This window comes from Pleurodeles waltl, chromosome 9 (genome assembly GCF_031143425.1).
Source record: "Pleurodeles waltl isolate 20211129_DDA chromosome 9, aPleWal1.hap1.20221129, whole genome shotgun sequence".
Lineage (NCBI taxonomy): Eukaryota > Metazoa > Chordata > Amphibia > Caudata > Salamandridae > Pleurodeles > Pleurodeles waltl.
In genome coordinates this window covers 207,530,420-207,542,473 of record NC_090448.1, presented here as the reverse complement: position 1 = coordinate 207,542,473, position 12,054 = coordinate 207,530,420, and the positions used below count along the sequence as shown (strand labels likewise).

The window sequence follows — 12,054 nt, the reverse complement described above, 5'->3', positions numbered from 1 at the left end:
TTGATCATGTTTGTGAAATGGGAATTTTTCAATGTATTAGTTCAAGATAGAGAATTAAGGAGAATGTTTGACCTGGTTGGATGGTGCATTATAGATCTTAGCTGCGTTTCCAGGGAATGATTCTTTAGGAGTGAACTTTTCTTGAGTTTTGTATTTTGAGATGGAGGAGGATTTTGCCTTGAAGATATACCCGATGCCTGATTTTCGGTCAAAGCCTCACTGTTTGTGGTATAGTTGGATAATGTATATGTGTTCCACAAAACTGTACCGCTCGGTGCATAAAACAGCTTAGTAAAGATGGAATGATAGTGGCACAGAAAGAGTAGTGATGAAATAAAACAGAAGAAAGATAAAAAAATAACAGCATAATGCATGAAAAACACGTAAAGAAACAGCCAGGGATAAATACAAAAATCATCTAAATAATCTCTGACATCGCCAATAAAAAGTTAAATGTATTGCTTTAAATGTACAGAATCCAAAGAGCGCTGCATACATTAACTTGATGAAAAAATCGGTAAGTACCCGCATTAATTAATATAAAATGAAGCTGATAGACAGATAAAATGATAGCAATGTACACAACCTATTTTATATTTCCTAAGATCCGTGAAAATGGTTAATTGTGACATGATGTAAATAACTGTAAAGTGCATAAACTTGCCATTTCAGAATACTGCATTCTGATCCGGTGCTGTGTTTGACAATATCAAAAGGACATTACAGCATTCCATTGTCGTTTCTGGCAGGTAAGGGTACAGAACATGATCCGCTGAAGGGAACAATCTCTTTCCACATGATGACTTTGAAATTTCATTTTCACTAAGTCTTACTTAAATCCTGCTCAAAGCAGTCAGGAGAGGGCATCCAGTCCCAGATGCATTAGCAGAGGAGGATATAGTGCTAGGAGCAGAACAGCCTGGGACAGTCTGTAACTACAAAGACAAATTGGAGGAGAAGGAGCGGCTGAACATTCGTCCCGGATTTACCAATTATTTATGCAATGCAGCCAAACATCCAAATTGCTTCCGATGTGTTATGGAAGAGGGAAAACACGACGCACCAGCATAGCTAAAAAGTCTGGCCTCCTGCTGGTATTGTCTGTGATGGCATTCAATGAAGGCTACCTTGCATTAACGCACAATCTAGCACCTTGGTGCACAGGTGAGTGTGCGCCGTGTAGTATAGAAGTTCTGGGGGAAGCATACCCTTCCAGTACAAATTCCTATGCAGAGACAAATCCAGAAGGTTCTCATGGATTGGATGAGTGTTGTATCACACATGCACTATGTCGTTTTTTAAGATGTGAACACATTTCCCCTTCTTTCATCTGCTTCTTAGTCGTCAATTAAAAGGTCGGTCTAGTCAGCTCAGTAGCTCAGGCTTCATGTCAAAATCTGTGGTTACTTGTGCTGATCACCCCCATTAACGCCCCTTTGAGCAAAGTGTTTTTTGCACTGTGAAAAAGTGCACCCTTCCAGTGCAAAACATATTTTGCACCAGATAGTAAATAGAACGCACCATTTTACTTTGCATTAATGCTGGTGTAAATTCTTTGTAAATATGGACCAGGTGTATTAACTACCAACTGGAAACACAAAAATCAATTTGTACCCTTCACTCCCCTCCATTAGCCAATAACAACCAAGGGTCATTATTAGAGTACAAAGTTGCGACTGCATCGAACTGTCCTAGGATTATAGGTGAAAGATTCACAATTCACATATAACGTTTGACTTTGTTTAAACTGGTGGTTGTTACATTCAAATTCAAGTTTTATTGGAATTTTGGAAAAGGTACTTTTTAACATGTAAGCCATGATAAAAAGCACACATTTAGAATCCATTCTTAGGATACGTTCAACTTCATAAAATGTATGTGATGCTTAACTTCATACATGTTCCTATAAAATCATTGCTTTGGCACTGATGAGTGTGGGACATGATGCATTTTTATTGTATACAAACTAGGAACATTCTTAGAAAATTCAATGCTTCTAAAATTAATATTCCTGACTGAAGCAGTCTAGATCCTTGATCAAATAATTCCTAAGGAAGATCAAGTATCCATAGTTTACTTTATTTTCACAGCACTACAATGGCAGATGTGACAAACTAACATCAGCTCCCTACAGGCGAGATAGCTTTAAAAAGTAAATTGCCTTTGTTTCTGTCTGGCTCTCACATGCAAACATTAGTGTGAATGTCATATTCTAAGGGCCTGATTCACAAAGGTAAACTTACATGTTTGTGGAAGTTTACTCTTTTTTGGTGTTCACAAAACTGCAATTTAATAGTAAGTGTACGACTGAGGAGACTCTGCAGTCAGGGCGGAGAACTCCTCACGTAAAAAGTAGGCACGCTCTATCTTTTGTCATTAATCATGAATGTTATTTACTTATACAAAATTAATATCTGCTGAATTCTTCACCGTCATAAAACTACGATTAGCAAAATAAAATTCATTATTTGTGAATACCTAAAAAATAGTAAGCTTACACAAAAGTATAAATTTACCTTTGTGAATCAGCCCCTTAACATGCAAATGTTTAAGACAAGCACCAAAGAAGTATCACAATGTGTTATTTCCAGCTCGGTTTATTAACATATTACTTCAAGTTAGAAAGAGAAGAGATTATCCAATATGAAACTTCATACTCACCATTTAAAAGTGCAATATTTAATCCTCGACCAATGTTATTTTTTACACTGCTCATGATTCTGAAATACAAAAATTGACATTTTCAGGAAAGTTTTTAACACGTGTAATTATTTGCATATGCACTTCAGACCTTTTACCATACACATAAGGACAGAACAATGGGAAGTTAAAGAGCCACATCATGATGCCATTCTCTGCGCTGTACCAATGCCAAAGAGGTCTGTGCTTTTTTCACTTTTTTCAGTATATATATTAACTCAAAAAACTCTGAGTTACTTCACAAGCTGCAAACAGCACAGCTCAGAAGCACAAGGAAATAATTGATTCTTCAGGCTAGATATTTTCTTTACACAAAGTGGAGCAGCACCCACATTTGCTGAGCAGCGTTGTACAGGAGGGAAAACACCGAGCCATCTTTACTAAGATTGGGCAGCTGCTGCTGTCTTCCTTTATGCTTAAGAATCACTAATAAGAATACCTCACGTGACTCAGCCTTCCATTATGGTGCAGAGGTGAGTGTGCACTGCTAGCAAACAATTTGCACTTGAAACAAACCCTTTCCAGTTCAAATTCCTATGCCTAACCAAAAATTCACATGTATCCCACACATTGGATGTATGTTGTGCACTTTAACGCACATGCAACATGCTTTTTTGTGAGAAATGAGCGCGTTTCCCTTTGTTAGCTACTGCTTCATAGAGGTGTTGTTTTCTGGCCAAAATCTGTTCTGGTTATCTTAAGATCAGGCTTTGCATCAAAGCCGATGGGTGTTTGTGCACCTAAGTAATGGCCCGCTAACTCCCTTGATGCAAAGTGACCCAGAACAAAGAAATGTGCTTTTTGCACTTAGAAAAAGGGCCTTTCCAGTGCAAAATATATTTTGAGCTGGAAAGTAAACACCAATGTGCCATTTTCATCATTTTGCAACAGCACAAAATCATAGTAAATCTGGGTATTTGTGTTTCTGATATCTGTTGTCAGCAGCACATGTACTAACTCTGAGATTTTTTATCTTAATGTATGCACTGTAGATGCAAAAAAACAAAACAAGACCCCTTATGAATTGGGGCAACAGAGGATCACGGTATGGCCACATGGGAGGAATTTGCTTTATGACGCTAGTCAGCTACTATAAACAGTTGCTTGGTTTCTGGAGAATATCAGGCTCAAATGTCTGCATCATCAATCTGATGCACCGACATGTAAATCATTTAGGGCCTCATCTAAAAGGAAATGGCTCAGGGCAGTGCCGCAGGCAATAGTGCTACACCAAGCTGCATCATTTCCAAAATGCAAGGATGCACCATATTTAAAAGAATACAGTGTGCACCAGCACTAAATTAGCTGCCTAGTGCCAATGCAGCAACCCTTGCACCATGGTGTAAGGATGGCTGCATTGTGGGGGAGATTGTTTTTGTACTGGAAGGGACACCTTCCTGCACAAAAACAATCTCTAATGGTGTTTTGCTCATTCTATGTGTGCTGCAGATTGCAGCACACATAGAAAGAGCGAAAAATGAGAAGAAATAAAAGTATTTCTCCTTGTTGCACCACTCTAACGCCTCCCTGGAAAGGTGTTAGTTTTTGATGCTGCCTCAGGTCTAAAATTTCTCATAAATCTGAGGCAGTGTAAAAACGCAAAGGGTGTTGCATGGGTCCCCCTCAGCAACACTCATTGCACGCCCCTTAGTCACAGAAAACTGTGTCGGGCAGCCCATATCTACAAGGCCAGGTTAAGATAGGAAAAGTGGCTTAATGCCGCCCTGTAGATATGGTGCACTATATTGTGCCATCGGAGAGTTGCAAAAATTGAGGGTCCAGTGGCGCAAGGGCCTCGTAAATGAGGCCCTTAGAGAGAAAGCAAGACCATTATGTCCAAGGAATTATTTTGGAGACTAAGGAGGTCATTCCGACCCTGGCGGTCCATGACCGCCAGGGCCGGGGACCACCGCCAACAGGCTGGCGGTGCTTCCAGGGCCATTCTGACCACGGCGGTAAAGCCGCGGTCAGAAAAGGGGAACTGGCGGTTTCCCGCCGGTTTTCCCCTGGCCCAGGGAATCCTCCATGGCGGCACTGCTTGCAGCGCCGCCATGGGGATTCCGACCCCCTTCCCGCCACCCTGTTTCTGGCGGATTTCACTGCCAGAAACAGGATGGTGGGAACGGGTGTCGTGGGGCCCCTGGGGGCCCCTGCACTGCCCATGCCACTGGCATGGGCAGTGCAGGGCCCCCCTAACAGGGCCCCATTAAGGCTTTGCAGACAGTGAAAGAATCGCGACAGGTGCCACTGCACCCGTCGCACCCTTGCAACTCCGCCGGCTCCATTCGGAGCCGGCTTCCTTGTTGCAGGGTCTTTCCTGCTGGGCCGGCGGGCGCCCTTTTGGGGGTCGCCCGCCGGCCCAGCGGGAAAGTCGGAATGACCCTCAAGGTCTTTTGACCGCGGAGCGGTCTTCCGACGGGGTTACTTTGGCGGGCGGCCTCCGCCGCCCGCCAAAGTCGGAATGACCCCCTAAATGAATTACTGATGTCTGTCCTCATTTTACGTCTTTTAATAGTGCTAAGGAGAGCAGAAAATGCCAAGTAGTCTCCACACATTTTCTATTTATGGTAGAAGTGGCTACCAGTAATTCTAATAAGGCAGCAGCTATTTCCACAAATTTATTATAATGGACCAGACCTCAGTGGTCATGTTGGTGAATAAGAGAAACCAGTCTGGATGATCTGCAGGAAGATAACGTTAGTTCACAATGGAAATTGAGAATTTATTTTAAAAAAGTCAACAGAAAGGGAACCTGCCTTTACAACGATGCCTGTACTATACAATGCCTTTATCATGCAGCCTTTACCATGTAAATCTTTACCACACATGGTAATATAATTAAGTTAAATATATGTATTTTAAGTACACATTGCCAAAAAATGCTCTTTGTATAGAAAAGCAGACATATATATATATATATATATCTATATATATATATATATATTTTGGAAAGAGGGCAGGTAAGTACCTACCCTTAGCAACAGACCACTAACCCCCACTAGGTCCAGTCAGGTCTGAATAAATTAATCCCCGCTCAACCCTTGGTAGCTTGGCAATGAACGACAAGCCTTAATTCAGGAGACAAGTGTGTAAAGCATTTAAAAATCACAAAACAGTAAATAGGCAAGAACAAAACACAATAATAATCCAACACCAATTTATAAAAATAGATTATATTTTTATCTCTAAAATGAAAGCAAAACAACAAAAATCCAATGTAGGGAACAGGAGATATGAATTGTTGAAGATGAAAAGTAATTCTAGCACTAAGGAGCAAATAGTGCTCAAGGGGTTAAAAAAAAACAGTTAACACTGGGCAGGGACAAAGTCCAGAGTTGAGGCCACCTACGATGTAACACTGTTTCACTAACTTTCAGATGTGTTTCTTGATACAGGAAAGTGACCCCCAGCACCAGCCAATCGTTCAGAGGCTCTGGTTTGCCTCTTATGGTCATCAACTACAACTCCCACAATGCACCTCTTCAACTTATGAAGCTGTTTACAGCAGTTGTTCCAAATGTTTCCAGACTTCTTTATCTTCTTCCAGGGGTCCTTTTTGGGTCCTTCATGTGCCCACAACTTGATCCAAGGTTCCAGAAGCTCTGAGCCTCTCCTTCGGAGCTGGGACTGTAATTCCCAGAATGCACATGGTCAGAATCCTCAAATGGCTACTGGACGCTGGTCAGCAGGGCTCTTCTTGCAGGACTTGATGCAGGGGGCTCTGGGCAGCTCCTTTGTACCAGCAGCTTACAGGGAGTCCACTCCTGGAGTTACGGAAGCAAAGCAAAGTCCTTGTGAGTACAATGTCCAAGTGCAGGCCAGGGGCTCCAGCAGGGCAGTTGTCCTTCTCCAGTATCTTCTTCCAGCAGGGATCCGAGGTATGGGTGCAGCTCTGCCAAATTATTCTTATTCCTGGGGTGAGAAGTGGGGGGTAGGCAGCTGTCCAATTACAGGCAGGCCACTACCCTTTCGGATTTCCACTTCCTGGGAAGTGTGGCAAAATAAAAGCCATGAAGCAACATTTAATAAAAATCCAAAATGGCAGAAACTGAATTTTGGAGTAAGGTCTAGCTGAGCCCACCCACTGGGGTGGCTAAACATCCTTAACACACCCCTCTCCTGCCCTCTGTTGATCTAATCAAGAGGGCACCTGGTTGTCTGGGTTTGCAGGGAATGAGGGAGGCCCTGAGCTGCTCCCAAATGTCCTTCCCTCCTTTGAAAACCAATTTGGTTGTTCTCCCCCTATCCTGTATCACCATCTGCTGAGGCAGATATCCTCCCCAGGCACTTCCATTGTGTTTTCCTTCATCAAAGCAGTCTGGCTAGGCTGCCAGAGACTGGCCAATCAGAAAAGGGCACCACAGAGCTAAAACTGGTAACATTAAGGAAGAGTTTTAAAACTGTTTCCCTGAACTAGTTATATTAAATTCAAAAATGGCAAGTTGTTGCATTTATTATACCAATCAGTTTGAGACCAAGCATGCCATATCTATCTCCTTTGGAGACTTTATTAATTAAAACAGTCTCCCCATTTTAGCCTATGAAGCCTATTCACTACTAATTTGGCTATTTTCCCTCACCAGGGCTTATAAAACATATGTTCCCTGTTTATAGTTATACTGCACCCAAACCTCGGGGCACCTAGGCCACACCTTAGGGTGTATTATATGTAAAAATAAAAGGTAGTTTAAAACTTTGGAAGTAATTTTAATTTCAACATCGAATTTACATGTATCTTTAATTTAAAAGCAGCCAGCAAGTCAGGCCTGCCTTTGAAATGATCCTGGGCACCTCAGCAGTGCACCTATGAGTGCACCACCTATGCTGGGGTCCCTAAAGCTACATGCCCTACCATAGACTAGGGACTTATAGGTAGGTGGACATAGCCAATTATAATTAGCCTAACGTACATACTCATTTTACACACAGGCCCTGGGACTGGTTAGAAGGACCCCGGACACCATCAGAGTCAGGAAAACACTTGCAAAAAGTGAAACATGGGGGTAAAAAGTTAGGGGGCTTCTGCAATCAGCCCAGTTTTCTAGGTGTCCCTTCATGCACATTAACAATCATTAAATAATGATGATTTGCTACTTCTATGTGGGCTGCAGAATGCAGCACACATAGATGTAACAAATCACCACTATTGATCTCGGAAGGGACACCTTCCTGCACATAAACAATGATTCCCTGCAACACAGGCACCCTTGGACTATGGTGCAAGGGTGCCTGCATTGGTGATAGGCAGCTAAATCCATTCAATAGTTTTTGAGAAATTGAAGAAAAAACTAATTTGTGTATAAGTAGGAACGTGAAGGCCCCGCAAACCTTCTCAATCTCGTGCTGAGATCTGTTTGTTGGCAGCCATCTTGGGACTCAGCCAAGTCCCAGGAAAAAAAAAGAAAAAAAAAGAAAAGGGGCCAGGGTAGGGGGGCCCTGACCCCTTAGCGCTGGTGCTGAAGTCCCAGAGGGACACCCCAGAGCAAAAAAGCATTTTATTTTGCATTTTCACAGGGACTCCCAACCGATCTGCCGAAATTAAATACGCTTGTTTAAATGAAGCCTCCAGGTGGCTCAACTCCTAGGGGCCTGTTAAAAATGAGGAGGTGGATCATGAGGTCTCACTTCTGGGCGTACTAAAGCCCCAGGGACCACCACCACCCTGGGGCAAAATGCTTTTATTTAAGTAGGGGGGTCCTGCGGAACCCCCTGTGCCCCACGGAGCACCACCTCCCTGGGCAAATCTAGAATTAAATGTGGGGGGGGCTACCTGGGCTCCCTGCAGTCCCAGGGACCACCAGCTCCCTGGGGCAGACATACAAAAAAATGCAGCGGGTTGCTTTGCCCTCCCATCATCTCTAGGACCCCACCTCCCAGGGGCAAACTAAAAATCAGCCGTGCGGCCCCCCTCCACAAAAAATATAAAATGTTTAGTCTGGGCCCCAAAGGACTGGGTCCATGAGGCTAATATCAGCACAGGGAGGGGGGCACCTGGCCCCTCTCCTAAAAAAATATATTAACACCAAGCCCCAGGAGCTGGGGTCCTCGGTGCTGAACTCGGCCAGGGGAGGGGGCCTTGTGCCCGTTTTTGAGGGACGGGCCCCAAGAGATGGGGTCCCTGTGGTCAAAATCGAACCAGGAAGGGGAGCCACATGTCCCCCAACCCCTAATAAATAAATATATTACGGGGGATAGAATCCCTGGGGCTGAAATTGGCCAGGGGAGGGGGTTTGCGTGGCTCCCCACCCCCCAAACAATTTGGCTGGGGGTGGGGGACTACGTGGACCTACTGCCAACCGCAGCTGCGCATACCCAAAGGCCATGGATGACGGTGGTTCGATTAATGTACAGTAGTGAAAATTACTTCACATTAAAAAAAACATAGAAATTCACTGAAAAAACAAAGATTACTGTGACGTTATAATTAGGAAATAGAATTTAAAAAAACATAGATATTCACTTAAAAAAACAAAGGTTACAGGGACGTTATAGTTAGGCTAACATTTTAAATGTTCAAAACCATAGAAATTCACATGTTATAGTTAGAGCTATCTCAAGTAACTATAACTCATGCCCTAGGGTAACTGTAACTCACGACCTCGCTGTGCACTGCTAATTACCCCAGAAATTACGGCACCCATGACATCTTTGATAACATCATTGATAATATCAATGTAATATTTGCAGTAAAGGTTTTGATGAAAATATGGTTCATGGCAGAGGCACAAGTTATAATTTCCTCAGGGCAAAGCTCAACACTGCAACTAGAAGGACATCATGCGATACTACTCTAGTTCATTCCTGTTGGACCTGGCTTTTTGACAGGGACATCCCCAAACTTTTTGCCTCCTTCCTCCTATTTTTTCTGACCTGTTGTTGTTGGCTTTTGACCTCTGAGCACTTTACCACTGCTAACCAGTGCTAAAGTGCATATGCTCTCTGTGTAAATTGTACTATTGATTGGTTTATCCATGATTGACTATTTAATTTACCTGTAAGTCCCTATTAGAGTGCACTACATGTGCCTAGGGCATGTAGATTAAATGCTACTAGTGGGCCTGCAGCACTGGTTGTGCCACCCACCTCAGTAGCCCCTTAACCTTGTCTCAGACCTGCCATTGCCAGGACTGTGTGTGCAGTTTCACTGCCACTTCGACTTGGCATTTAAAAGTACTTGCCAAGCCTAGAACTCCCCTTTTTCTACATATAAGTCATCCCTAATGTGTGCCCTAGGTAACCCCTAGAGCAAGGTGCTGTGTAGGTAAAAGGCAGGACATGTACCTGTGTAGTTATATGTCCTGGTAGTGTAAAACTCCTAAATTCGTTTTTACACTACTGTGAGGCCTGCTCCCCTCATAGGCTAACATTGGGGCTGCCCTCATACACTGTTGAAGTGGCAGCTGCTGATCTGAAAGGAGCAGGAAGGTCATATTTAGTATGGCCAGAATGGTAATCTAAAATCCTGCTGACTGGTGAAGTCGGATTTAATATTACTATTCTAGAAATGCCACTTTTAGAAAGTGAGCATTTCTTTGCACTAAAAACTTGTTGTGCCCTTCAATCCACGTCTGGCTAGGTTTAGTTGACAGCTCCTTGTGCATTCACTCAGACACACCCCAAACACAGGGTACTCAGCCTCACTTGCATACATCTGCATTTTGAATGGGTCTTCCTGGGCTGGGAGGGTGGAGGGCCTGCCCTCACACAAAGGACTGCCACACCCCCTACTGGGACTCTGGCAGACAGGATTGAGCTGAAAGGGAACTTGGTGCATTTCTTAGAGACTCTTTGAAATCACCCCCACTTCAAAGGCACAACTTAGTATAAAACAGGGCCTCTGCCCTACCTCATCAGACACTTGCTGGAGAAGAAACCTGAACCAGAAACTACATCCTGCCAAGAAGAACTGCCTGGCTGCTCAAAGGACTCACCTGTCTGCTTTTCTACAAAGGACTGCTGCCTTGCTGTTGGCCTGCTGCCTTGCTGAACTGCCTGGCTGCTCAAAGGACTCACCTGTCTGCTTTTCTACAAAGGACTGCTGCCTTGCTGTTGGCCTGCTGCCTTGCTGAACTCTTGTCTGGCTGTAAAAGTGCTCTCCAAGGGCTTGGATAGAGCTTGCCTCCTGTTCCTTGAAGTCTCAGGACCAAAAAGACTTCTGCCTTTCACGTGGACGCTCCGTGCGCCGAAAATTTCGACGCACAGCTTGTTTCGCGGCGAGAAAAACGCCGCACACCGACGCTGATCAACGCGACGCCCTCGGGACGATCGAGACTTCGACGCACAACCTCGCAAGGACAAAGCCGCCCGACTTCCAAGGAGAAATCGACGCGACGCCTACCGTGAGTGCGAAACTTTGACGCACGGCCTCGCAAGGACAACGCCGCCCGACTTCCAAGGAGAAATCGACGCGACGCCTGCCGTGAGACCAAAATTTCGACGCACGGCCTCGCAAGGGAAAACGACGCCCGACTTCCAAGGAGAAATCGACGCGACGCCTACCGTGAGATCGAAACTTCGACGCGCAGCCCCGCAGAACGACGCGCAGCCGGAAAATAAGCAGGAGAACCCACGCACAGACCCGGGACATCTGGTAATCCCCGCGATCCACAAAAAGAGACTGTCTGCGCGCCGGAAAACGACGCCCGACTTCCCCGCGTGGAAAAGAACGACGCAAGTCTGTGTGTGCTGAGCGGAAAACGACGCACACACCCCTTTTTCCACACATCTCTTCTCCTGTGGCCCTCTGAGGAGATTTCCCACCAGAAACCAGGTACTCTGTGCTTGAAAGACACTTTATTGCTTTTTAAAGACTTAAAGACTCTTAATATCACTTTTCAGTGATATCTTTACAAATTCGTATTGCAACTTTGATCGCTTTGACCTACAATTATCCAGATAAATATTCTATATTTTTCTAAACACTGTGTGGTGTATTTTTGTGGTGTTATACTATGGTGTTGTATGATTTATTGCACAAATGCTTTACACATTGCCTTCTAAGTTAAGCCTGACTGCTCGTGCCAAGCTACCGGAGGGTGAGCACAGGCTGATTTTGGATTGTGTGTGACTTACCCTGACTAGAGTGAGGGCTTTTGCTTGGACAGGGGGTAACCTGACTGCCAACCAAAAACCCCATTTCTAACATTGGTGATCAGCGGTGAGGATAGGACTTGTGTTTGTGCAGTGACATACAGTAGCTAAGTATTTCACTACCTACCCACAGTTGAAGGTCAACTTGATTTTTTATCTCTTTTTTGACTTTTGGTCTCTGATGTCCTCCTGGATATGCTATTGATATTTTGGACTTTGGATTTTGGTTTTGGCTGGTAAGATCCTATCAGAATGGGATCGCTT

The 12,054-nt window shown here is 44.2% G+C and overlaps 1 protein-coding gene across 4 annotated transcripts in view; it reads right to left on the bottom strand.

The window, feature by feature from the left end:
- FAM3D (FAM3 metabolism regulating signaling molecule D) overlaps positions 1 to 12,054 on the bottom strand; it is a 337,775-nt gene that overhangs the window by 42,437 nt on the left and 283,284 nt on the right. For all 4 annotated transcript variants that reach the window (XM_069206542.1, XM_069206545.1, XM_069206544.1 and 1 more), the window contains one exon: positions 2,662 to 2,720. In XM_069206542.1, the coding sequence (XP_069062643.1) occupies positions 2,662 to 2,720 (59 nt within the window). The remainder of the gene's footprint in view (positions 1 to 2,661; positions 2,721 to 12,054) is intronic.